Source organism: Microcaecilia unicolor, chromosome 7 (genome assembly GCF_901765095.1).
Source record: "Microcaecilia unicolor chromosome 7, aMicUni1.1, whole genome shotgun sequence".
Lineage (NCBI taxonomy): Eukaryota > Metazoa > Chordata > Amphibia > Gymnophiona > Siphonopidae > Microcaecilia > Microcaecilia unicolor.
In genome coordinates this window covers 177681990-177709714 of record NC_044037.1, presented here as the reverse complement: position 1 = coordinate 177709714, position 27725 = coordinate 177681990, and the positions used below count along the sequence as shown (strand labels likewise).

The following is a 27725-nucleotide window of genomic DNA, read 5'->3' as shown; positions in this document are numbered from 1 at the left end:
ACTATTCTGTCTGGTTTCGTCTTACAATAGGTGAATTGATGTTCTAGTGCTCACTGTAGTGCTTAAGATGCTTTCCTTTTCCTTGTGTGACTCATAGAAACGACTGCTTATGGTATGGTAAAATTGCTCTATAGGTCGTGTTTTGTATTCTCGGTATGCCTAGTACTGGATTTGGGGGGGGGGGGGGGGTGTTAAAAAAATGACCGGCCCCGGGTGTCAACTACCCTAGCTACGCCACTGCTGCCGACGTCTCCCTTCCCTTGCACTCGTTGGTTCCCTCAGTGTCCCGCCTTCTTCTGACGTCAGAAGAAGGCGGACACTGAGGGAACCAAGAGCGCAAAGGGAAGGGAGATGTCGGCAGCGCTCCGCTTTCACTGACGCTGCTGCGACCAGAAGTAAAAGATTTAAAGGCCCCAGGGCGCGGAGGGAAGGGCAGAGAGGCATGGATGGGAGGGCAGAGAGGCATCGATGGGAGGGCAGGGCCCAGGGAGAGGACAAATTGCTGGAAGGGGAGGGGAGAGAGGATTGCTGGCTATGGATGGAGGAGGGAAGGGCAGAGAGGGACAAGGATGGACATGGGGGCCCAGGAAGAGGACAAATTGCTGGAAATGGAGGGGAGGGGAGAGAGGAGGATTGCTGGCTATGGATGGAGGAGGGAAGGGCAGAGAGGGACAAGAATGGACATGGATGGGAGGGCAGGACCCAGGGAGAGAGGAGAAATTGCTGGAAATGGATATAGAGCAAGAAATGAAGAAGAAAGGAGAAAAGTAAAGAAATAAATGGAAAGGAAGCCCTGGAAATGGAGTTAAGAGGACAGATAGCAGCAGAATCAGATACTGGACCAGCATGATTGAAAAAAGAAAGTCACCAGACAACAAAGGTAGAAAAAAAATCATTTTATTTTCATTTTAGCATTTGGAATATGTCCACTTTGAGAATTTACATCTGCTATCTTATTTTGCAATGTATACCAATTTGTTTCTAAGAATATTGCTGACAATTCCTTTCAGTGTGGCAAGTGGTGGAGCGATCATTTTCATGGGGGGGGGGGGGGTGATCATTTTCACGGGGGGGGGGGGGGGGGGCGCCAATTGATAGTCTGCAGGGGGGCACCAGAGACCCTAGGCACGGCCCTGCTAAGGAGCCCTTTAACTAAGCCACTTAGGCGCAGACGCGCATCAATTTTGAGATACCACCTGGCTACCGTGTGACCCTTGTGGTAATTTCTTTTTTGACGTGCACCTGCTAGGCATGCTGGAAAATATTTTTATTTTCTGGCGCGTTGGCAGTAATCAGGCAGTAATCATCATTCTACGCACGTAGATCATTACTGCCTGGTTACCGCGTTAGACCTTACCGCTAGGTCAATGGCTGGTGGTAAGGTCTCAGAACCAAAATGGACGCACAGCAATTTTCATTTTGCCGCACGTCCATTTTCGGCAAAAATTTTAAAGGGCATTTTTTACAAATGCGCTGAAAAATGATTCTGTGTGCACCCAAAACACTCGCCTACACTACCACAAGCCATTATTTAACATGCCTTTGTAAAAGGGCCCCTATGAGTTAGGCATGCTAAATTGGGCACACGCACTATTTAATGCGCATAATTTGAGTAATGAGCCAATCAGCATTGATAATTGGATAACAACCTATTAGCACTAATTGGCAATAATTATGATTTACATGCATATCGTATTCTATAATAATGTGTCTGTAAATCCTAATGTGTGTACACACTTGGGGGCATGGATAGGGGTGTTTCTGAGGGCATTCCCAAATGTTATGTGTGTTGATACAGAATATGGCCAAACTGCGCCTAACTGTAGACATCGGCATTTAAGCCTGCTCATAGAAGGCCTAATTGCAGGTGCTTACAGTTAGGCACAGTTTATGCCTGTGTGTGTTTCTATAAAGGATGCATACTCTTTATAGAATCATGCTAAGAATGTTAAATTTTTAGCAATGATTTTTAGGCGCTACATATAGAATATACTCCACGTCTGTCACTTGGTGCACCTGCCAATGACATAGCGTAAGAGGACATGCCTACACATGGGGCCGACCACACACTAGTTTTTTGTAACAGAATCTTGGTGCCAAAGTGACATTATAGAATTGGTGCTAGGTGCAAGGCACTGGAGCACCCTGACTGACGAACTGGTTTATAGAATTGCATTTGTAGGCTTTTCTGGCAGTAGGATTGGTAGTTAGGCATGTATTTATAAAATACATGCAATCGACACAGATTCTTACTAGCACATGTGCGAGGCGTAGTGTCAAAGCATTTAGACTTACAAAGTTACGTGGAGGGGCATAATCGAATGGGGACAACATCTCTAACAGCACCCATCTCTAAGGACATCCCGGCGAAGGGGCGGGAAAACCCGTATTACTGAAACAAGATGGGCATCCATCTTTTGTTTCGATAATACGGTCGGGGATGCCCAAATCTCAACATTTAGGTTGACCTTAGAGATGGTCGTCCTTAGAGATGATCGTCCCCGGTTTTCGGCCATAATGGAAACCGAGGACGCCCATCTCAAAAATGACCAAATCCAAGCCCTTAGGTCGTGGGAAGAGCCAGCATTCGTAGTGCACTGGTCCTCCTCACATGCCAGGACACCAACCGGGCACCCTAGGGGGCACTGCAGTGGACTTCACAAATTGCTCCCAGGTGCATAGCTCCCTTACCTTGGGTGCTGAGCCCCCCAACCCCCCCTAAAACCCACTCCCCACAACTGTACACCACTACCATTGCACTTAAGGATGAAGGGGGGCACCTACATGTGGGTACAGTGGGTTTCGGGTGGGTTTTGGAGGGCTCACATTTACCACCACAAGTTTAAGAGGTGGGGGGGAAGGGCCTGGGTCCAGCTGCCTGAAGTGCACTGCACCCACTAAAAACTGCTCCAGGGACCTGCATACTGCTGTCATGGAGCTGGGTATGACATTTCAGGCTGGCATAGAGGCTGGAAAAAAATGTTTTAAAATTTATTTTTGGGTAGGAGGGGGTTGGTGACCACTGGGGGAGTAAGGGGAGGTCATCTCCGATTCCCTCCGGTGGTCATCTGGTCAGTTCGGGCACCTTTTCGAGGCTTGGTCGTGAAAAAAAGGGACCAAGTAAAGTCAACCAAATGCTCGTGAGGGACGCCCTTCTTTTTTCCATATCAGCCGAGGATGCCCATCTCTTAACCACGCCCCCGTCCCGCCTCCGGTACACTGCCGACACGCCTCTGTGAACTTTGGTTGTCCCCGGGATGGAAAGCACGCAAAAAATCGGCTTTCGATTATGCCGATTTGGGCAACCTCAGGAGAAGGACGCCCATCTCCCGATTTGTGTCAAAAAATGGGCGTCCTTCCCTTTCGAAAATAAGCTAGATAGTAACCTATGGAACTTTGTAAGTCTAAATGCTTTGAAAATGAGCCCCATGTGCACAAACTTACTCCTGCCTTGAAGCAGATTTAACTTTGTGCAGGAACTCTCAATGAGGTAATTTTTGTAAAAGCACAAAGGCACATGTTTAACAGCCTAGGCAGCCTGTTGTAACATTACCTTCAAAATCTACTATGAAGCTCAACTGAACAGCTTACAAACAACAATTACACCTAACTGAACACTGGATTTGATATAGCGCAGATTTTTGTGCTGCTGTACTAATGCATCCCATATACGGCCGCAAATGCAATCTAAACTTTGTTAGTAAACAGGAAAAAAAATTATATATCCAAAGAAGTCCCCATCCACCAATACATATTCACGAAGACTTTTTAGAATTTTAAATTCCTCAAATACCCACCAGCTGTGTAATTCCGCAAAAGAGGCTTTGATCTTCTTCACTGAGATGTCTACATCCTCTTTGATGATCATATGATACCTGGTTAGGGAAACAGCGCAGCGTTGCAAATCTTTCACCGATTTCTCAATATTTGCACCTAAAAGACAAACCATGCTCCATAACATTCCCCAGTATTGTAAGAATACTCTTTACAACATTAGTTATACTTGTTTTTGGCAAACTCTTTTCTGAGTCGAACTAGAAGAATGTAAGGGTCCATTTTCATGGGTGACAGTACATGTATGGTAGGGATAGAAGGGGACGCTGAGTACATGTATAAGGCTGTCACTGCTGCTGGCTCTATGTATATGAACGCTGCCCTAAATTAAATGCTTGGCTATATGCATAATGGCTGATTATAGTTGGTTTTTCTGCTCTTGCTCTACTCTAACTCTGTTTCTAAACTACCCTTATAGTCCCACAGTGGTTAGAGGGATTTTTGGCACTATGCAGATAGTGCTGCGGAAAATCCATGGATAGGGAACTTATATGTTTGTATGTGCACACATACATGGTAAATGACAATATTTGGCTAAGTTCTAATCTATAAATACCCGCTTAACTTACAGCAGTGGGTAACGGCAAGGGGGTGTAAAGAGGGGAAGGGTATAGGTGGGACATAGGTAGGGCTCCCACCTACGTGGGTAACTTATAGAAGAATACTGTAAGTTACACACATCCCTGCCATATTAGGTCCCCATGCTTACACCAGCTCTATGGCTGGGATAAGCATGGGTGCCTACATAGGTGTACCACTACCAGGTTACACTAGTTTTCTATAACAAACCCTAAGTGCTTTGGGTTCTGTTACAGAAGAGGCTCCTACCCTGAGGCCTCAAGATGCAGAAATGGAGAAACTAAGTTATAGAATTACTCCCTGACGGGGCAATTGTATAATGGGGTGCACTGTTCCCTCTAAGCTTAGTAAGAGTCCCCCACCTTTTATCCTGCCAGTAGGAGGTGCTGTTTCACTATCACATTTTCAATAGTGAAGGACAGTCAAGCTCTGCAGGACCTGTAAATAACATCTAAAATCTAGACACGTCCAAAAAAAGTGCTTAGTGCTATTTGTCATGTTTTCAAAGCTGGAAACTGGTTTGTGAGCCCTTGGGCCACTGCCGAGGAGCGGCAGCGGCAGGCAAAACCACCCCACACTGGAGACTAGGCAAACCTCAGGCAAGCAGTCAGGCTTCACCTGCACTTGGCCACTTTTCACCCAGAGTTGAGCTCTGGGCTTCAGTTGGCCGGCAGGACTTGTTGGACAGGGCAGGACTGGATAACTGCAAGGCAGCACAGGGACTGAGGGTCAGAGGGGAAAGGGAGGAACATAGGCAACAAGGCAGGAGACTGGGCAAGGAAGGGAAAGCTAAAGGGCAGAACAGAAAGCTGCAGAACAGCCACTAAACAGGGAGCACACACTGGCTAACAAAACACAGAACTAAGAGCTGCAAGCAGCCCCAAAGCCAGAACACAGACAAACAGAAACTACACACAGAATTACAAACAAGAAACCAGGCAAGGATAGCAAGCAAACCTAAACTAAACACAGACTAACTAGAAACAGGCAAGAATCTCAGGCAACGACCGGACTAGCAGAAGTGCAGCAAGCACCAACATACCAGGGCCTTAGACGCAATGCAAAGGCAACGGCAGAGAGGTTCCAAATGGCTAATAAGCCCAGCAGGTAGCTGAGACTCAGGTGCAACAATCACCAGGCAAGTAAGGCTCGGGCAGCCTGGAAGATCCGGACTGGACTAAGCTGAAATCTGGAACGGGTGACAGCACACCAACAATCTAATACAGCCAGCACACAGAGACAGAGACAGAACTAACTCACAAAGAACAGACAGAAGCCAGCTCAGAAGCTGACCACAGGAAATAAGGTGAGTCTGAGAGGGGTCACAGCCACAGACGTGACACTATTCTATATAATGTGCCTAAAGTTAGGTGCAGTGTATAGAATAGCGCATAGGGCAGGGGAACACCTCTACATTTAGACGCTTCCATTTATGCCACTTAAAACTTGGTGTAAACACCTGCGCCTAAATGTAAATGCGTTCCCCTGAATTCTATAACAATGTGCGTAAATTTGAGTAACTCCACCAACATGCCCTTACTCTTCCCATGGCCACACCCCCTTTTCAGCTATGCATATTAGAATTTATGCATGCCTTTTTTTAGAATACGCCTAAAAAAAGCACAAAAAATTAAATTATTGCCAATTGGTGATAATTGGTTATCATCCAATTATCATCACTGATTGGCTTGCTACTCAATTAAGAAGTGCATATAAATTGGGTGCCTTATAAAGAATCCAGGGGATAGCTTACAGCATTCTATAAGTTATATGTGTACGTTTTAGCCCTGTCCAAGTTCCACCTATGTGTTTGCCTAACTTGCAAATACTAGCACTTAGGCGAAATTTTGGTGGTTACGTGCATATGTTCAAACTCACGTAGATGCCTTGTGGCCGATTTTCAAAGTGATTTAAGCAGGTAGGAGACGCTTCTGCCCGCTTAAGTCGTTTGTTGCCACCTCCCCCCCCCTCCGATATTCAGTGGCACTGAAGTGGGCAGTGCCGCTGAATATTGCATCTGACCACCACCAAAAAAAAGGGGCAGGTGAGGGGCGGTAGGGGGGTGGCATTAGGGAGGAGCCCAGGGTTATGTGGGTGCTGGTGCCAGCACCCGCATAGATAAGCAGCCAAATTTAGGACAGTTCAAAAGCTGTCCTAACTTTGACCGACCTAGCTATGCGGGTCCCAGCACTGAATATCTTTTATTATTTATTTATTTATTTATTGCATTTGTATCCCACATTTTCCTACCTCTTTGCAGGCTCAGTGTGGCTTACAATACATCATGAATAGTGGAAAGATAAAAGAAAGTATATATTTAGTATTACAGAGGATCTAGAGTAACGTGCTAAGAACATGATGGTAGTTTAACAAGCAAATGTTGTAAGGCAATTCTGGATGTACGTTTAGGAGTTCATATTTTTTGATTTTTGTGGTATGCCTTGTTGAAGAGATGTGTCTTCAATAGTTTGCGGAAGTTAGTTCGTTCATAGATCGTTTTCAAGTTGCTCGGCAGCGCATTCCAGAATTGTGTGCTCAGGTAGGAGAAGGTTGACGCGTGCGTTAGTTTGTATTTTAGGCCTTTACAGTTGGGGAAGTGAAGATTAAAGAATGTGCGGGATGACGTTTTAGCATTCCTGGGTGGTAGGTCTATCAGGTCTGACATGTATGCTGGGGCGTCTCCGTGGATGATTTTGTGAACTAGGGTGCATACCTTGAACGTGATCCGTTCTTTGAGTGGGAGCCAGGGGTTTAGCACTTTCATATTTTACTTTACCGAATATGAGTCTAGGTGCAGTGTTCTGAGCTGTTTGGAGTTTCTTGATTATTTGCTCTTTACAGCCAGCGTAGAGTGCATTGCAGTAATCTAGATGGCTGAGTACCATTGATTGTACCAGGTTGCAGAAGACAGCCCTTGGGAAGAAAGGTTTTATTCTTTTTAATTTCCACATTGAATGGAACATCTTCTTGGTTGTGTTTTTTGCGTGGTTCTCAAGTGTTAGGTGTCGGTCAATGGTAACTCCAAGAATTTTTAGTGTGTCCGAAATTGGAAGATTCAGTTTTGGTGTGTTAATGGCGTTGAATTTGTTTGTGTTATGTTGCGAGGTGAGTATTAGGCATTGGGTTTTTTCTGCATTGAGTTTCAGCTGAAAAGCGTCCGCCCATGTGTGCATGATCTGTAGGCTTTGGTTGATATCATTGGAAATTTCCTTTAAGTCTTGTTTAAATGGGATGTAGATCGTTACATCGTCTGCGTATATGTACGGGCCGCTTTATTCTAAACACCGAAGTGTGTAACTGGGGTATAAATGTTAGCGTCTATGTTACAGAATTACCCCCTTCATGTATAACTTTTGAATAATAACTGGGTAGTTGCTTTCAAACTGACGTGAATGGCAATTCTATAAATTGGTGCTTCAGTCTAGGCGTCCCAATGCATCAATTCTAGAACAGCATCTTGGCACCAAGATTCTGTTATAGAATACTAGTGCAAGGGCAGTGCTGGCAAGCCCATGTGTAGGTGCGCCCTCTTAAGCCATGTCGATGGCCTAAGTGTGCCAAGTGATGCACGTAGGTTATACTGTTCTATTACCTACCTGACTTTTTAACTGGGAGACACCCCCAAGGCCTGTCCAAGCTCCACCGACACGCAGTTCAGACCACGTATACGTCCTCCTTGCAGTTAGGCTCTATGGCACCTAGGCGCTACCTTATAGAATAGCGCCTAGTGCACATAGATGCCTAACTGTTAATTTGGTGCCTTTGATGCACATAAGTTGTGCCTACCTCTAGGCGCCACCTTATCAAATTTCCCTCATAGCATATTGCTCTCAAATTTTATCAATGAGTGTTTTGTAAATTTTTAGATCTACATTAAGAGACATCCTAGTCAGACAGTTACATTTCACTTGCGAGAATCTAGTTATATAAGCTCCCTTCAGATTACTACATTATATCTGACTATTCTAATTCAGCTAGTTAATGTTTGTGGTATTGTGTATATCTTATTCATCTTGAATAGCTTCAAAACCTTCTACTGTATATATTCACAGAATTGTGTGTCTATACAAATATTTCTAAGATTTACTGGCCAGTACTATTATTTCTATGTTACCTCATGTCAAAGTGTGCATTCATGACTATGCTAATTACTATGCTCCCAATATTCAGCGCTATTTAACCGGCCAGAATGGCTGCTGACCAGTTAAATAGCACTTAACCAGCTATCCACCGATATTCAACTGGGGATAACCGGCTATCCCCTGCTGAATATCCCTGGTTAGCTACTAGCAAATAGCTGGGTATATCGCCTGATATAACCAGCTATCCACTGACTTTTAAAGCCAGTTTAGCAGCCATGTTTGGCTGCGTGAAAACGTGGCTTAAAAATAACTGACTAAGTCTGAATATTGACTTAGCTGATTATTTTTAAAATGGACAAAAATAAACTAGATATTCAATGCCAGTCATCAGAAAACGGTCCGGTATTGAATATCCAGGGTCAACGCCGACCATGGGAGTTAGCCAGTCTAACTCCTGTGTTCTGAATATCGGCCTCTATCTATACAGAATGGGTGAATCACTGTGTTAAATCAAGCAATGGCAGGAATTTTAAAACTGAGCATAATTGCATAGGTAAATTAGTCAAGGAGAAGGACAATAAGCATTAGTTCATTTGCATTTATTCCTAAACCAGCAGTCCCCAAGTCAAGTCCTCTATGGTGCAAAACAGTCTGAATTTTTAAATATCCATAATGAATATGCTTAAGATATATTAGCACATGATGGGGCAATACTATAAATAAGGTGGTAACTTTTATGAGCTGAATATGTGTGTAAATGATTAGAATATCGGCCTATTAGAAGTCTCGACCTATATATCAGACCTTATAGACTTGCCCACTAGGAACGCAAAAAGATCATCACGCACATTCCTCAATCTCCACTATCCTAATTGTAAAGGGCTAAAATATAAATCCACATACACGACCAGTTTCTCATACATCTGCACGCAGCTGTGGAATGCACTACCAAAGGCCATAAAAACAACGCAAGACCTAACCATCTTCCGAAAGCTACTGAAAACAGATCTTTTCAAGAAGGCATACCATATCTTTCTATACCTGCTTGACCAAATCCTCTTGTTTTCATTGACATCTTTGTAACACCAATTGTATTCTTTACCTGGTATGGCGATGCCATAACAAGTCTTTGTAAGCCACATTGAGCCTGCAAATAGGTGGGAAAATATGGGATACAAGTGCAATAAATAAAAATAAATAAATAAATAAACATCCATCTTAAAGTCCAAATAATAACACCATACACGATCTATACAAACCCGAAATCTTATCACATGACTTATTAATCCCTTTGCTATCAATGATCAAGCACTACCACCTTAAACCTTATATCGAATAGGGTCTCTCTATAATTGATGACCTAATATATGTTACAATCCAATTTACTACTCAGGAACCTTCATACAATACCATAATGTATTCTTCTTTACCATGTATGTATGCACATGGTATATATACATACCATGATCTGTTCCATATATGCTATGTTCCATGTACGTTACCATGTATGTATGTACCTTAACGCAATACCATTTGTAATTCTGTTACCCGGAAATGGCAACCACCATTACGGCAAATGTAAGCCACATTGAGCCTGCAAGTTGGTGGGAAAATGTGGGATACAAATGCTACAAATATATGAGCGTATGTGTGCAAATAAGTACATAAACCTGGTTGACTGACAGGTGACAGAGGGTGGTGGTAAATGGAATCCGCTCAGAGGAAAGGAAAGTGAGTAGTGGAGTGCCTCAGGGGTCAGTGCAGGGGCTGATTCTGTTATGAGCTGAATATGTGCGTAAATGATTAAAGAATAAGGAAGGGGGAGAGAGAAGAGATGGTATTAGTATGACCTCTTCAAACTTTTCTCCAAAAAGGTTATTCTACTCCCCCCAGGGCCGTGCCAACACGGTAAGCGAGGTAAGCATGGCAGGGGGGGCGCTTCCCTCTGGGGGGCGCCGCCGCACCATGCTCACCTCGCTCGCCCTCCCGCTCCCACTGTTCAACTGCCCGCCCTCTTCCCCCCCCCCCCCCCAACATCCCTTTTCTTTTTTTTTTCCTTTTTAAATTTACCTCCGTGGCGGTTCCGGCAGCGCAGCGTCAGTGAAGGAGGCGGTGCTCCCGATGTCTCTAGCCTTCCCTTCGCTGTGTTCCGCCTTATTCTGATGTCATTTCCTTGACGTCAGAAGAAGGCGGAACACAGCGAAGGGAAGGCTAGAGACGTCGAGAGCGCCGCCTCCTTCACTGACGCTGCGCTGCCGGAACCGCCACAGAGGTAAATTTAAAAAGAAAAAAAAAGAAAAGGGATGTTGGGGGGAGAGAAGAGGGCAGGCAGTTGAACAATGGGAGCGGAAAGGCAGGGGAGAGACGAGAGCATGGATGCGAGGGGGGGTCATGGAAGGGAGAGAGGGGAATTGCTGGAAAAGGATGAATGGAGGGGGCAGGGGACAGAGGAGCATGGATGGGCATGGATTGGGAGGGCAGGGCTCAGGGAGAGAGGGGAATTGCTGGAAAAGGATGAATGGAGGGGGCAGGGGACAGAGGAGCATGGATGGGCATGGATTGGGAGGGCAGGGCTCAGGGAGAGAGGGGAATTGCTGGAAAAGGATGAATGGAGGAGGCAGGGGACAGAGGAGCATGGATGGGCATGGATTGGGAGGGCAGGGCTCAGGGAGAGAGAGGAATTGCTGGATAGGGATGAATGGAGGGGGCAGGGGACAGAGGAGCATGGATGGGAGGGCAGGGCTCAGGGAGAGAGGAGAAATTGCTGGACATAGAGGGGAGACAAGAAAGATGAAGGAGATGAAATGAGGGAAAAGGAAGAGAGGAGAAAAACTGCACATGGATGAAGAAAATAGGCAGAAGCTGAGGACCAGAAATGAAGAAAGGAGGAAAGGAAAGAAATAAATGGAAAGGAAGCCCTGGAAACGGAGTTAAGAGGACAGATAGCAGCAGAATCAGATACTGAGCCAGCATGATCAGAAAAAGAAAGTCACCAGACAACAAAGGTAGAAAAAAATTATTTTATTTTCACTTTAGTGTTTGGAATATGTCCACTTTGAGAATTTACATCTGCTATCTTATTTTGCAATGTATAGCAATTTGTTTCTAAGAATATTGCTGACAATTCCTGTCAGTGTGGCAAGTGGTGAGCGATCATTTTCACGGGGGGGGGGGGGGGGGAGGGCTGCCACCGCCGCCAACTGATAGACTGCAGGGGGGGGCGCCAACTGATAGTCTGCAGGGGGGCGCCAGAAACCCTAGGCACGGCCATGACTCCCCCCCCCCCCCCCCCGGCAAGGGGCATCCACCAACCTCTGCTGAACTGCCAGTTCCAAGTCAGAAACACGCATCCATCAGAGTCTGCACATTGCTATACCTTGGGCAGAGATCCTGGATGCCACATCAAAAGTGTCATAGGTGCCCCTGGCCGAGAACTTAAGACACACCTTCTGCTGCTTGGCCAACTAGCGTACCGACTCGGCCTGCTCTGGTAGGAGAGAGTCAGCCAAGTCTAACAACTTGCACACTGAGTCCTGCAAGTTCACACTCATGAAGAGCTGGTAAGACTGTATACGGGACACGAGCATAGAGGCCTGGAACATCTTAATCACAAAAGAATCAAAGGTCCTAGCTTCTCTGCCTGGGGGCACCGAGGCACAGTCTCTAGAGCTCCTCTTTTGAAGGCAAATACCAGCATCATAGAATGATGAAGCAACTGGGGCTTATCAAATCCAGGTGTGCTGTGGATCCGTTACATCGTATCGATCTTCTTGGGCAGGTCCGGGACTGACAGAGGGGACTCCCAATTCTGAACAAGAACTTCCTGGAGTACCTTGTGGAGAGGGACAATCACAGCCTCCCTAAGAGGAGACTTGTAATCCAGAACCTCGAGCATCTTGAGGAGGGTTCAGAGGGGATGCCATAGGACTCATCCTCCGAAAAGTACATTGGATCCTCCTCCGACTCCCATAAGTGCTCATCAGAGTCAGTCAAAAACTCCTCATGGGAGGGCTGAGACTGAGCCTGCCTTGACTTGGAGGAACCATGTCCTCAAAAAGGGCATCAAGGAGTTGGCTCCTGCCTTGACCCCAGCAAAGCTTCCTCCACCAACTTCGAGGGAGTACAGGCCAATGGGGCTGAGATGGAAGCTGGGTCCTGGCAACTGGGAGTCCGACGCATCGGCACCTCTTGAATGGAGGGGTGCGTTCCTTCCAGTGCCAACATTTCTCAGGTGCCAAATCTATTGATGTCCTGGCACCATGAGTGGAGGATGATTGATACCTATGCTTCTTGGTCTTCATCTGAAGCTCGGCATCAAGGTTTCTCAGTGCTGACGAGGACAATGTGAAATCCTCACGTCGCCTCAGGGATGGGTCCAATGCTGGATAGTCCCCTGCACAGCAGTCGGCATCGAGACAGGTGGAGACCCACTTGATGCACTACTGCTCCCAGTGTCAACGTTCTAGTAGTAGCCATACAGACCAATGTTCCCGATGCCAGTGCAGCACTCAACATCGATGTCAAGGAATCAGACCTGGCTCCAAAAATCCTCTCCCATTGAGCCTCTCTGGCAACCTGGGTCCGTATCTTCATCAGAAGACAGAGGATACAGTTAGCAGGGCTGTGGTCAGTCCCAAAACACTGGAGACGCCAAGAATGGGTTGCCAGAGAAGGTCTGATTGCACCAGGTACATCGTTTGAAGCCACTGGGAACTTGAGTGGACATGGACGGAAAAACATCTGCAGCTAAATCAAACGAAGTGATGGTGCCTGAAAAAGGGGCAAGGCACCAGAAAAAAGAAAGAGAAAACCTGGCCGAAGTCAAGGCCTCAACGCTGCCTAATGGCGCAGAAAACAAAGGAAACTTAAAACTAAAAGTGTACTGGGAGAGGAAAAAGGGGACCCAAACATGGGCACACAGAAAAACAGCAGATATGCCGAAAGGCCCCCCAAAAAAGCTCTTTCCAGACCAGAATGCAGAGCTGCCAAGGGGTCCCAATTTTTGAGAGGGAGATTTTAGTACACGCCCACAGCCCCGCCCCAACTTGCATTGGCTCCACCCACTCTACAAGGCCCCGCCCCATGGCATGGCTCAAACCCACAGCCATTTCAGAAAATAATTTCTTTAATAGCCTAACACCCTTTTCAATTAGCTTTCAGAGGCCAAAACCTCCTGCCTCAGGTCAGTATAATGCTGTTATGGTATCCTCTCCTGACCTGAGGAAGGAAGTATTGGTCTCTAAAACTTTATTAACACAGCTACCATATTACTTTATGTTAAATTAAAAATAAAATAATTTTCTTTACCTTTGCTGTATGGCCATTTACTTTTTCTAATTGTGTTGCTCCCAATCTCTTGATTCTGCTTTCCTTCGTCTTCTCTTAACTCTTTTGCCAGGGTTTCCTGGCCATTTGTAATTTTTCTTTCCTTTTTCTTTGTTTTCTTCAATATTTTTCTGCCTCTCTCTCTCTCTCTGTCCAGATTGAATTCATTCTTACTATCCATTCTTTAATTTCCTTCTTTTTACTTCATCTACCTATGGCTTTTCATCTTTTCCTCACTCTTGTTCTCCCCGTGCCCCTTCCTCTTATTCTCTAGTCTTTCACTACTCCCCTTTCCATCCAGCAGCTCTCCTATTTCTCTCCCCATCCTTCCACTGTTGCCCCTCTTTCTTTCTGCACTCTTCCTCCAGCGTCTCCTCTTTCTCCCTACCCTTCCATCCAGCGTCTTCCCTCTTTCTCTCCCAATCCTTCCACCCATCTACCCACTCTCCTGATCCTTCCATCTAATGTCTCTCTCTCTCCCCCCTCCTTCTATTTAGTGTCTTTCTATCTCTCCACCCTTTTCTGTTCAGTGTCCCTTCTCTCTCCAGTCTCTCCCCTTTCTCACTGCATCCTTTCATCCATCTCCCCTCTTTTTCTCCCCATCCTTCCATCTGTTTTCCCTCTTTCTCTCCCCATCCTTCCATCCGTCTTCCCTCTTTCTCTCCCAATCCTTCCATCTACCCCCTCTCCCGATCCTTCCATCCAGTGTGTGTGTGTGTCTCTCTCTCTATCCCCGTCTTTCCATCCAGTGTCTCTCTCTCTCTACCCTTTTACATTCATCATTTCCCCTTCTTTCTCCCCATCCTTCAATGTCTCTTCTGTTACTCTCCCTACCCTTCCTTCCAGCATCTTCCCTCTTTCTGATCTCAGCCAGGATCCCCCACTTTCTCCCCATCCTTATCACCAGCAGCTTCTCTCTTTCTCCAGCCCTTCTACATCTCCCTTCCTTCTCTCCCCACTCTCTCTATTTTACCTCCTGCTCCATCTCCCCTCCTTCTCTCCCCACTCTTTGTATTTTACCTCCTACCTCCCGCTCCTCCTTCCACCAGATCTTCGTTTCTTGGCCACTACTGCTTCTCCTGTTGAGCAGCAGCGGCCACAACAACAAAAAAAAAGAGCTAACAAACAAAAAAATGTTTAAAAAGCAAGCATGGCACTGCAGGCAGCTTTCAAGCATTGGCTGTCGGCTCTTCAGCTGCTCCTCTCTCTGTCCCCGGAGGAGCGCAGCATAGCAGGAAGTCGATCTCAACTTCCTGCTCCAAGGACAGCGACGTGAGAGGAGAGAGGAGCAGCTGCAGAGCCAACAGCCAATGCCTGAAGGGTGCCTGCGGTGCCACGCTTGCTTTTTTACATTTTTTTTGTTTGTTAGCTGAAGCTCTTTTTATTTTTTTTGTTGCGACCACTGCTGCTCAACAGGTGAAGCAGCAGTGGCCAGAAATGGAAGAGGGAGCTAGCGCCGCGTGTGTTTCAGCGGGAGACTTTCCCGCTTTGGCGGGAGTGCGGGAGATGACCCGCCAAAGCGGGAGACTCCCGCTGAATGCGGGAGACTTGGCAGGTCTGTTCAGAATGTGAAGCGATACTAGCAAAAGCAGCCACTCTTCTCTGCGATAGAAAAATAACTGTGGTAACCTCGCTCTTATGGTGGGCGGGAAGGCACTCACTCATACGTGGTACAGCGTGTCTCACCTTCCACAAAGCTCTTGTATAGCTTGTCATAAGCTCCAGACCAGGCAACCCGGGACCACGTTATCCAATTGTGAGAATTATGGCCTGCCTGTCCTCGGAGAATGGCCCTCATTGTGGTTTGGTGGAGTCCCAGAGATTTAGAAATTGCCTTGATTTATTTTAACAACTTTCTTTCTCATCTCTTCTAGAATTTTCTTTAATCATGGCACAGCGGTATTGTAGAAACTTAGGCCCAGATGCATAAAGGTCCCATTAAGAATCCGTCTGTATTTCCAAATCAGTAAAAATTTACCGATTCAGAAACACAGAGGGATTCACAAAGAGAATCGCATGCAAATGAGCTGCTCGTTGCTTTTGCGACCCAGCTCATTTGCATGTGATATAGGGGAAGCCAGTCGGTGAGCTGAGCATGTGCAGAACAGTCAATTGCTATGCGTGGCTGCTCTGCGCATGCTACAGATGGCTCTCATATATGCAGACAAGCTATGTGTATGAAAGCAGTAGATACACCCTTTTCTTCTTTTTTTTTTGCAAGCACAAAAGCGCTTTTTTTTTTTGGATGGACAGACCTCTGTTGGGGCTCTCTGCCTCCCCGCAGCTGGGAGAAAGTGGGAAAAGCCTCTCTGCTGCTCTCGGCTCTCATTTTCTGTGAGGAATCAACATCAGGGCTTGGTTACACCCCCAGCTGTTCCTGCTATCTATTGGCCGGCTGACATCCTAGAACGCCCATCTCCTTGAAGATGGACTTTCATTGGCTGGCTGCTGTCCCAACTCCTCCTCGCTGCAGGGCTTCCTGATGATATCACTCTAGAACTGATTGGATCCGAACTTCCTGGTGTCCCCCTCCAGTAGTGAGTGGGCGGGACATCCCAGGCTGACACTGTCTAATTGGTTTAGCCCCTCTCTGTTGTGCTTCTAGCATGGGGGATGCTGTTTCCCATAGACGCTGTTTGATGGACCCTTGTCTTCCTTGCATTTTTGGTAAGTCACCATTACTTTTATGCTTTACATTTCAGTACTGCCCCCCCCCCCCCACCACCACCACAATTTCTTGCCACTAAAAGGAGCTGTGTGTAAGCCGCTGTAGTTTTATTTTTTGTGCTCCATCTTCCCTGCCTTGTTTCTCCCCTTCTCCTACTTGCGACAATGAAGAACGAGAGCTCCAGACCTCCCGTTAAAATTTCCACGGTAAAGGTAGGGCCTGCTTTTGTGCATGGGGTCAGAAACGGCTGTGCATTGCCTTGCATGCACATTATAATAGTAATTAGCTCATTATAATATCTTTGCATTCTGTTTTCGTTAGCTGCTACCGTGACAGGAAAATGGCTCAGAGAACCCTTTTGTGCATGTCTTGTTTTACTACTTGCTCGCTAAACCGGCTAGAACTAGTTTAAAAACCACGTTGCTGGCTCGTTAGGTTTAGTGCATCTGGCCCTTAGTGGTGACGACTTCACACTTATGGTTCAATATATAGTGAGGTTTAGATCTATCAGTTGATTCTAATTATCAATTAAATTTGGTCAGTTGGTTGATTGAGTAATTAAGGGGGCAGTTACTTTTTCACATAGAATGCACTAAGTGGGATATGGTCCATAGGTATAAAATGGGCTCTGTAGTATTTAGCACATGCTAATATCCAATAGCACATGCTAAGCTATTGTAAAGGGGCCCCATAATAATTTTAAAACTGTGTTATGTGATGTCTAATATTACATTTTATTTAAAGATCAAAAAATATTCAGCATGACATATAGGGGAAATCACAAGGTAGAGGGGTGCAAACATTTTTCACATCACTGTACCTTATGAAGAATCATTAAAAAGGTTAGGCTTATCAGCATGAAAAAGAGATGACAGAGGGGATATGACAGAAATGTATAAAATCATGAGTAGTGTGCAATAAGATAAAAGGGAATAGTTATTTACTCTTTCAATTAGTACAAGAACTAGGAGCATTCCTTAAAACTAACTAGTAGCACATTCTAAAAAAATTAAAATATTTTTTCAGTCGATGGGAGAATTGAGTTCTGGAATTTGTTGCAGGAGGATGTGGTCAGGATAATATAGCATAGCTGAATTTTAAAAATGTTTGGACAAGGTTCTGAAGGGCAGGACCATTAATAATCATTAGCCATTGAGGGCCGCAGATTGCCACTTCTTCTGGAATAAACAACGGAGAATGGCTCTCCTCCTTTGGATCTGCTGGGTATTTCCAAGTGACATGTGAATTGGGTACTGGTAGAGACAGGGTGCTGGGCTCGATAAACCATTGGTCTGACCCAGCACAGCATTTCTTATGTTCTTTTTGTGAAGTAAATGGCAAATTTTGACATTAACATTTTTAAAGATTTGTCCAAATGTCTATATCATGACTATGAATTGTTGGTAGTTTTAACAGGCTGGCACTGTACAGGTTTACTTTAAAAAGTACCAGCCATGTTTGTAACACACCACAGTAACACAACTAAGAGGTGGACAGGCAAATATTAGAGGCCACAGCCATTTGCTGTCATAAGCTGTGATAACCAAATTTAATTCAAATATGAGTTTTGCAGAAGTTTGTATTTTAGTTTATGGAGGTTTGAATGGAATGTGTCCACAGAAATGAAACAGTAATGTGTATGCATGAAGAATGAAGATCACACCTGTTTGATTTCAGTTCGGTGCTACAGGGTTGGCAGGGCAGGCCAGCAACAGTGGAGACTGCTCCCATTCAAAAGGCCCAGGATTGAGTCTGAACCTGACTTTTTTAATCCTACTGGTTAGGTTTGGCAATATGGCAGGCAAAGTATCCACAGCCCCTGGACTGGACTTCTGACTGTTACTCAGAAGCAATACCAACCAGTGAGTGTAACATGCATTTGTGTCAGGCTCCAAAGACAGCTGCAGTTCATCCTCTTGACTAAGACCTGTACTTATGAAAATCAGGTGGGGAACTGGGGGGAGAGGAGATGATGGCTGGTAATTTGTATGCAGGACATCTAGTACTGAACAGCAGTGGATGCTGGGTAGTATAATAATATTAATTTTATACAATATGGTGTTACAATTGTGTATTAACAGAAATGGCACTAAAAATTGTTAAAAAGTACTGAAAATTAGGGCAGCTGCTTATCCATTCAGTTACTCAGCTAACACTGGCTATTTTGGGGATGTTCTGGGGTACAGTCAGCACTTGGCCGGTTAAGTGCTAGTATTCAGAACGTAACTGGCCATGTTAACTGCATAAATAGAACTGCATAAAAGTCAGCCCTATCTTTATGCAGTAACCCATAACTGGTTAAGTACTGAATATTGCACTGGCTATGTGTTAGCTGGTTCCACAAACCTGCAAATTCAGTCCCAATACCCAGACATGGCCCTAGACTGAATTTCTGGGTTTAGTGCCGGCTGTGGTCAGCAAAAGGCTGAACTCCGTCAAATCGTGACTCTGCCCAAACTCCACCCCTAAACACATCAACGTGCAGGTTGCATAAAAATACAGCCTTCTTGGCATGCTTATGCTTGTATATTCATAACTCCTTGGGCAATTTTATAAAATCCCCTCTAGGTTTGTATCTTTCACATAGTTTTGAATATTAAACAGCAATGGTAGCAACTACAAGTGAGTCTGTCTTCATCATAGCTATTTAGAGGACAAATTCCCAAACCATTTACCCAGGTGAACTGGCCTATTTGAAAATGCCTTCCACTGCCTGACTAAAACTATATACAGGCTTCCATAGCACCAAGGCTGTCCCAACCATTAAGTGGACTAGGTATCTGCCTAGGGTCGTACAATTTGGGGGATGGCACAGTCACAGCAATGTGTCTATGTTCAGCACTTCCTCATCCTTCCCCACCCCCTCCCCCCACCAAGTTGCTCAACAGCTTCCCTTCCTTACCTCCTCCACGGTGGTACTGGCATGTCACTTGCTTGCTGACACAAAACTCGCTGCACCCAGTCTACACATGCTCAAGGTTGAAGGTCTGACAGATCAAATCCCCTCTGGACTATCTGTTTCAGATGGGATGGGACCAGGTAGGCCTTTGAGCATATGCAGAAGATTAAGGCCTCGCACTGGCCACACAACTGTTGTGTTGGTAAGCTGATTGACATACCGGTGCTGTTGCAGATGGTGTAAGAAAGAGAAATAAAGCCAGAAAACATCTTGGGTGGTGGATGGGTTAATACTGGACATGGGGGGGGGGGGGGGGGGGGATAGGGAAGGAGAGATATACTAGACAGCATAGGGGAGGTAGTATATAGGGAAGGAGAAAGATGGTGGATACTACAGGAGGGAGAGGAAAGTAGAGATGCTGGACACCACATGGCAGGAAGGAGGAGGTAGTAGAGAAGGGGAGAATAGATGTGAGGGCAGGAGAGTAGCTATCATTGAGTGAGCCCAGCAAAAAGCCCAGGACTGCCCATTGCTAGGGGCCACCTGCTGTGCCACTTCTCTTTTGCATTTGCTCCCGGCTGTCCTGCGGGTCCAGCACTCTATCTCCTTTCCCTGCCCTTCCCACAGGTTTGGCATCTTTCCCTCTACTTTTCCTACCCCTCCCCCACCCTCCTCATGGTAACGCAAAGTAAAAATGGATCACCAGCAGCAACAGTAATGCAAAGACACTGCCAGCCAGCCAACCCCTCAGTCTTCCCACTGCTGTGTTCTGTCTCCTCTGACACATCTTACTGTGGGTGGGATGCAGCAGAGGGTCACACCCTCTGGTCGCTGCTCACCAGCTCCTGCACCAGCAGCAACGCTTCTCAGCTTCAGACAGCGCCGACATCGGAGTACTGAAGGTAAACACCACAGACCCCCATCCCCCCACAGAGCTTCCAGCGCTGCCAAGCGCTCCTCCATTCAGTTCACTTCCTGCTTTTTAATTTAACCCCCCCCCCCCCCGCAGCACTTACCTCAGCAGCCTGAAGTAGATCTCTCTGGTTTTGTTTTTTTTTAATCAGGAGGGAGGAGAGAATAGCTGGGGCCAGAGAAAGCAGGGTACAGATGCCCAGGAACACGAAGGGGAAAGGGAGAGGGACCTGGCACCACCAGGTATACCCCCCCCCCAAAAAAAATTCCCAAGATCTGGTACCTCAATCCTGATCCAGGCTCAAGGGCTAGGAGCCGAATCAATCCAGAGCTGCAGTTATGACCCTCCACCTGCTAGATAGAGAGAATACTATATGTGCACATGACCACATATAGCTATCTCTGAAGTTCTCTATCTCCATCTGCTGGTAGAGGGACATAACCCAAAAGTCTCTATCTGTGGGATGCCATGGAAGCGCATGTCTAAAAGATTTGTCTACGGTATCAGATACCCTTGCAGCAACTCTGCATAGCACATATATATTTATCTGGCTTTAAAAGAGGTATTCCCAGGGTGTGTTTAAATTGAGCAAGAAAAACAGTGTAAGTTATAGCAAGTGAAACTGCACAGCAAGAAATGTCTTTACACAGTGCTGTTCAAAGCATTGCTATCTCCTGGTGCTGAATATATTAATAATAACATCCAATAGGGAAAATTCTATTTGTAAACACAAAGTACTATTATTAAACCAAATATCACTGTACTCTCTGTTAATTTATTAATACTTTTAATTCAAACTGTATAAACCTTTTGATAAAAAATAGTTTTACACATATAAACACAAAACCCGTGTAACATGCAACACATATCCCCCACCAGTGCTTATAACGTTACTGGAGCTTCTTATTTAATTAAGCATATACATACATCCTCTGCTAAGATATTCTAAATATATCAATATAGCCTTGATGATTATTCGTAGTCCATAATCCATATCATACTTATATTGTCCACTCTATCTTTGAGGTATATAGATGCCAGGTGAAATATATATATACCAAGAGCTTTGTATGGGAAGACCCCTTTCAAAGTACTCTTTAATCTTTTGTCTTTTGTCTTTTCAATCCATCCAGTATAGAAGCTTCCAGTGCTAGAAGCACCTATGGCTCATCTTTATTCCACCTTGTTCTCTCATTCAAATCACATTTCCTTCTTCGGTTCTCAATGCGAGTTCGCATTTCGCTCTCAGCTTCATCAGGAGAACCACAGTCAACACCCTAGACGAACACATATAAACCTATATAACATAACACCACACACTCCTCTACAATCCTTATCAAAAAAATATATATATAACAACCATCATTCATCTATTAATATCAAAAACAAGTAATTGGCAACTTACCCAGCGGGCTAATTTCCCGGTCTGGGCCAACAGGAAATGACGACATTCAGCTCTTGAGCGGAGTCTGGATGTCGCATATATATACCACATCCAGCCCCGCCTCCTAACTACCGACTAGTTCAAATCCATTCCACCTCTAAATTTAATCCCAGAGGGATAACAGTTTTCCACTGATAAATAAAGCGTTGTTCAATGTTAAATAAGATTTCACTCACATTGCCACCCCGATTCTCCACGGGAACCTGTAGCAATGCTATGCACTTTATATCTTCTATAGTATGTTTGTGTTCCTTCCAATGAACAACCAAAGGGGCATCATCCCTCATATTCCTGATATTGCTGATATGTTCCGCTAATCTGATCTTCAATTTCCTTTTTGTGTGTCCAATATAATATTTTTTACACGGGCAAATTATACAGTAAACTACCCGTTCACTATTGCAATTCGTAACAGATCGAAGATAAAAATATTTATTTTGAAAACCTGGTATAACTAAAACATTCGTGGACATCGCGTATTTACAATACACACAGTTGTTACATGGGGAATGATGTCCCCCAGATTTGTTCCTGCGAGGACGTTTCACCAACTCACCTAAATTTAATTTACGACTATATGCCATTTTTGGGTGTTCTTTGAACACTGGATGAATACTTAAAATGTGCCAAAACTTATGAATTATTTGTCTGATCATTGGAGCCCTGCGGGAAAACGGAAGAACACAAGCAATTGGTTTAACCTTTGATTTCTGTTTTGGGATAAAAAGCCAATCCCTCTGGGCATATCGGGCCCGTTTGTAAGCCCGTTTAAGTACTGATAGTGGGTACCCTCGTTGGAGAAATCTCTCTGTCATATTATAAGCCTGATTTTTAAATTCTTCTAAAGAAGAACATAACCTACGTAATCTCAAATATTGTCCAACAGGGACCCCTTTTCTTAACGCTGTATGATGGAAACTTGAATAATGTAACAGGGTATTTCTATCAGTACTTTTCCTATAAATGGAAGTCGATAAGTCATCATAATTCGTTTTACTAATTTTAATGTCCAAAAATTCCATGACCTCCCTGGAAATTCGCGCCGTAAATTGAACACATGGATCGGCCCTATTCAGATATTTTATAAATTTACCCAATTCTTCTTCCGAGCCTTTCCAGAACAATATTACATCGTCTATATACCGACGCCATAGCACGATATGTTCGTGCCATGGGGAAGGATAGACGTATTGCTCTTCAAATCTTGTCATATATAGGCAAGCTAATGAGGGGGCAACAGTAGCGCCCATAGCTATACCTCTCTTTTGGCGATAAAACATCTTTTCAAATTGAAAATAATTAAACCCAATGACCCAAAAGAGAAGCTGGCGAAAAGCTAATCTCTTTTCAAGGCTATATTGATATATTTAGAATATCTTAGCAGAGGATGTATGTATATGCTTAATTAAATAAGAAGCTCCAGTAACGTTATAAGCACTGGTGGGGGATATGTGTTGCATGTTACACGGGTTTTGTGTTTATATGTGTAAAACTATTTTTTATCAAAAGGTTTATACAGTTTGAATTAAAAGTATTAATAAATTAACAGAGAGTACAGTGATATTTGGTTTAATAATAGTACTTTGAGTTTACAAATAGAATTTTCCCTATTGGATGTTATTAGTGATACATGTATGGGAATATGGCAACTGCCCAGTGGGATTCTAAGTCTGGGCTTTCAGAGGATAAAATTTCTGAATTATTAGGTGGTACACGTTTATTTTCTGATCCCCACCAATTACAAACATGTGGGTGGGAGGAAATTTTAAGAACGCATAAAGCGCTGGTGAGAACGGAGTTACATTCCGCTGCTCTGATTGAATATTGCCATGCACAAAGGGTCCCACGGGGACTACGCATTAATAAAGAACCACGATTCTTAGGTAATGAGCAGTATGTGACACAATGGAACTCCGTAATCACCAGATGCTCTTTAGATTTAATGTTGTTGACTATCAATGTCCTCCAAGAGGAAATAGCTAAGTTACAACAGGAGTTAAATGAAAAAATTGAAACTATTAAGTTGGCATATGAGAAATCGGTCTTTGATAAACAATGGGAGGAACACAGTTCCAGAGTAGACCAATATCGAAATCAACAACGAGAATTAAAAGTGTCGAAATATAAACGAGATGAGTACGATTATACAAAAGGTTATGTGTACGGATGGATGGATAAGAGAAGTAGAACACGGAGGGGCCGAGGGTCTAGCAGAAAGGTTCAATTTAAAATGTCATCAAGTGATTCCTCAGGAGAAGAAATTTTTAAAAGGGGAAAAGAACAACAAAGGGAGACAGGGCCCATTGGGGGTTTAGATACTGACAATCTTTTACCTGAATCTTTTTTACGGCTATTGCCACAGACTCAGGAACCAACAGATGTAGTCAAATCGACGACAAACAAAAGCAGCACGAGAGGACGCAAGATCAAGAAATAAATACGATAATTAACTTATCTAATTATGCCCTTTCGCGTCATCAGATTGAAGTATTAAATAAAGGACTGTCTTTTGTCCCTTACTCGACTTATGATGCATTTTCCACCAGACAAGGGCTGTATAAGTTTTTTAGAGAGTTAAAATTACGGTTATATTTCGATGCCCCTCAAGCCAAAAATGAAGAGGGTGGTTTTTTACCACGCACAGGAGTGAAGTCCCGTTGGTCCCCGCCTGGTCCCCCTGATCCATCTATAATGGCATTTCAAAAATTAGTGTTGAGAGAATTAGAAAGGATGGAGACGGTTAAGATACCATTCAGGTATAACCTCTCTCTGAATCAATATTTGAGTATTCAACAGCTGGCAAATAATGAGCAAATTATAATAATACGAGCGGATAAGGGAGGTTCCACAGTGATTTTAGATAAACAAAAGTATATAAAAGAAGGGTTGCGTCAGCTACAACAAAGGGAATTCTATGATAGCTTATCCTATGATCCTACTGGATATCTACAAAATTTGATAACTGGGTATGTAGGAAGGGCAGTGATGAATGGGATATTCTCGGTAAGAGAACAACAATTCCTTTGCCACCCTAATCCGAAAATCCCTTATATATATTTTGTTCCAAAAGTTCACAAATCCATGGTGGACCCCCCGGGACGCCCGATAGTATGTACCAGAGATTCTGTACTAGAACCTCTTTCAAAATTAGTTGATAAGTATCTTCAACCTTGGGTTAGTACAGCGGCCTCATATGTCCGTGACTCTACAGATTTTATTCATACTTTGGATCAGATTAAAGATCAAGGGCTAGTTAGGGATACTACCTTTTTGGTGGGCCTTGACGTAGTAGCCCTGTACACAAATTTACCCCAAGATGGAGTTGTTGAAGTAGCTGGTGCCTATCTGGAACGGTGTGACATCCCTAATGAAAAGAGATTAGCTTTTCGCCAGCTTCTCTTTTGGGTCATTGGGTTTAATTATTTTCAATTTGAAAAGATGTTTTATCGCCAAAAGAGAGGTATAGCTATGGGCGCTACTGTTGCTCCCTCATTAGCTTGCCTATATATGACAAGATTTGAAGAGCAATACGTCTATCCTTCCCCATGGCACGAACATATCGTGCTATGGCGTCGGTATATAGACGATGTAATATTGTTCTGGAAAGGCTCGGAAGAAGAATTGGGTAAATTTATAAAATATCTGAATAGGGCCGATCCATGTGTTCAATTTACGGCGCGAATTTCCAGGGAGGTCATGGAATTTTTGGACATTAAAATTAGTAAAACGAATTATGATGACTTATCGACTTCCATTTATAGGAAAAGTACTGATAGAAATACCCTGTTACATTATTCAAGTTTCCATCATACAGCGTTAAGAAAAGGGGTCCCTGTTGGACAATATTTGAGATTACGTAGGTTATGTTCTTCTTTAGAAGAATTTAAAAATCAGGCTTATAATATGACAGAGAGATTTCTCCAACGAGGGTACCCACTATCAGTACTTAAACGGGCTTACAAACGGGCCCGATATGCCCAGAGGGATTGGCTTTTTATCCCAAAACAGAAATCAAAGGTTAAACCAATTGCTTGTGTTCTTCCGTTTTCCCGCAGGGCTCCAATGATCAGACAAATAATTCATAAGTTTTGGCACATTTTAAGTATTCATCCAGTGTTCAAAGAACACCCAAAAATGGCATATAGTCGTAAATTAAATTTAGGTGAGTTGGTGAAACGTCCTCGCAGGAACAAATCTGGGGGACATCATTCCCCATGTAACAACTGTGTGTATTGTAAATACGCGATGTCCACGAATGTTTTAGTTATACCAGGTTTTCAAAATAAATATTTTTATCTTCGATCTGTTACGAATTGCAATAGTGAACGGGTAGTTTACTGTATAATTTGCCCGTGTAAAAAATATTATATTGGACACACAAAAAGGAAATTGAAGATCAGATTAGCGGAACATATCAGCAATATCAGGAATATGAGGGATGATGCCCCTTTGGTTGTTCATTGGAAGGAACACAAACATACTATAGAAGATATAAAGTGCATAGCATTGCTACAGGTTCCCGTGGAGAATCGGGGTGGCAATGTGAGTGAAATCTTATTTAACATTGAACAACGCTTTATTTATCAGTGGAAAACTGTTATCCCTCTGGGATTAAATTTAGAGGTGGAATGGATTTGAACTAGTCGGTAGTTAGGAGGCGGGGCTGGATGTGGTATATATATGCGACATCCAGACTCCGCTCAAGAGCTGAATGTCGTCATTTCCTGTTGGCCCAGACCGGGAAATTAGCCCGCTGGGTAAGTTGCCAATTACTTGTTTTTGATATTAATAGATGAATGATGGTTGTTATATATATATTTTTTTGATAAGGATTGTAGAGGAGTGTGTGGTGTTATGTTATATAGGTTTATATGTGTTCGTCTAGGGTGTTGACTGTGGTTCTCCTGATGAAGCTGAGAGCGAAATGCGAACTCGCATTGAGAACCGAAGAAGGAAATGTGATTTGAATGAGAGAACAAGGTGGAATAAAGATGAGCCATAGGTGCTTCTAGCACTGGAAGCTTCTATACTGGATGGATTGAAAAGACAAAAGACAAAAGATTAAAGAGTACTTTGAAAGGGGTCTTCCCATACAAAGCTCTTGGTATATATATATTTCACCTGGCATCTATATACCTCAAAGATAGAGTGGACAATATAAGTATGATATGGATTATGGACTACGAATAATCATCAAGGCTATATTGATATATTTAGAATATCTTAGCAGAGGATGTATGTATATGCTTAATTAAATAAGAAGCTCCAGTAACGTTATAAGCACTGGTGGGGGATATGTGTTGCATGTTACACGGGTTTTGTGTTTATATGTGTAAAACTATTTTTTATCAAAAGGTTTATACAGTTTGAATTAAAAGTATTAATAAATTAACAGAGAGTACAGTGATATTTGGCTGAATATATTAAACCACTTAAGAAGTTGATTCTTCTTTTGGAAGAAATCCTATGAAGGTCTTTTTTGATTAATAAGTGCTCTTCATAGACTTCTCCTTGGATCCAATGTCAACATCTGTCAGAACAGATTTCGGATTCAATGTCAGGACAGATTTCCCCACAGTATTTTAGGAGCAGTCTTTGCTTTAAGTATTGCAAAACTTGGTCACTTTATCAACTGAAAATCATTGTTAAGGAGGGAATGTACAACACTTTACCTCTTTTTTTGATGGAATCTGCCAGCTTTTCTTCAATATCAGCTACGGGGGCATGTAATTTAATGGATGTTGGTCTTGACCTTGGCTTGCTGTTAAGTTTCTGTTGAACTGATGATTTCACGTCCTGATGCATCTGTATTCCATTACAGGGCTGAGGGTGTAACTCTACTGACAGTCCATTCTGTTCTTCAATCTTCTTTTCTGTAGGGGAATATCACATGATAATTGGGGATAGCAGTGAAAACTTCACACATAATGGTCTGTATTATTGGAAATGGCAACATTTTGGTACAGGGTTGGTCAGTTACC

At 43.8% G+C, this 27725-nt stretch overlaps 1 protein-coding gene across 1 annotated transcript in view; it reads right to left on the bottom strand.

The window, feature by feature from the left end:
• LOC115474292 (SPATS2-like protein) overlaps nucleotides 1-27725 on the bottom strand; it is a 159496-nt gene that overhangs the window by 43308 nt on the left and 88463 nt on the right. The window contains exons 6-7 of the mRNA XM_030209700.1: nucleotides 27417-27617; nucleotides 3798-3933 (exon numbers count right to left, since the gene is read on the bottom strand). Of these exons, the coding sequence (XP_030065560.1) occupies nucleotides 3798-3933; nucleotides 27417-27617 (337 nt within the window). The remainder of the gene's footprint in view (nucleotides 1-3797; nucleotides 3934-27416; nucleotides 27618-27725) is intronic.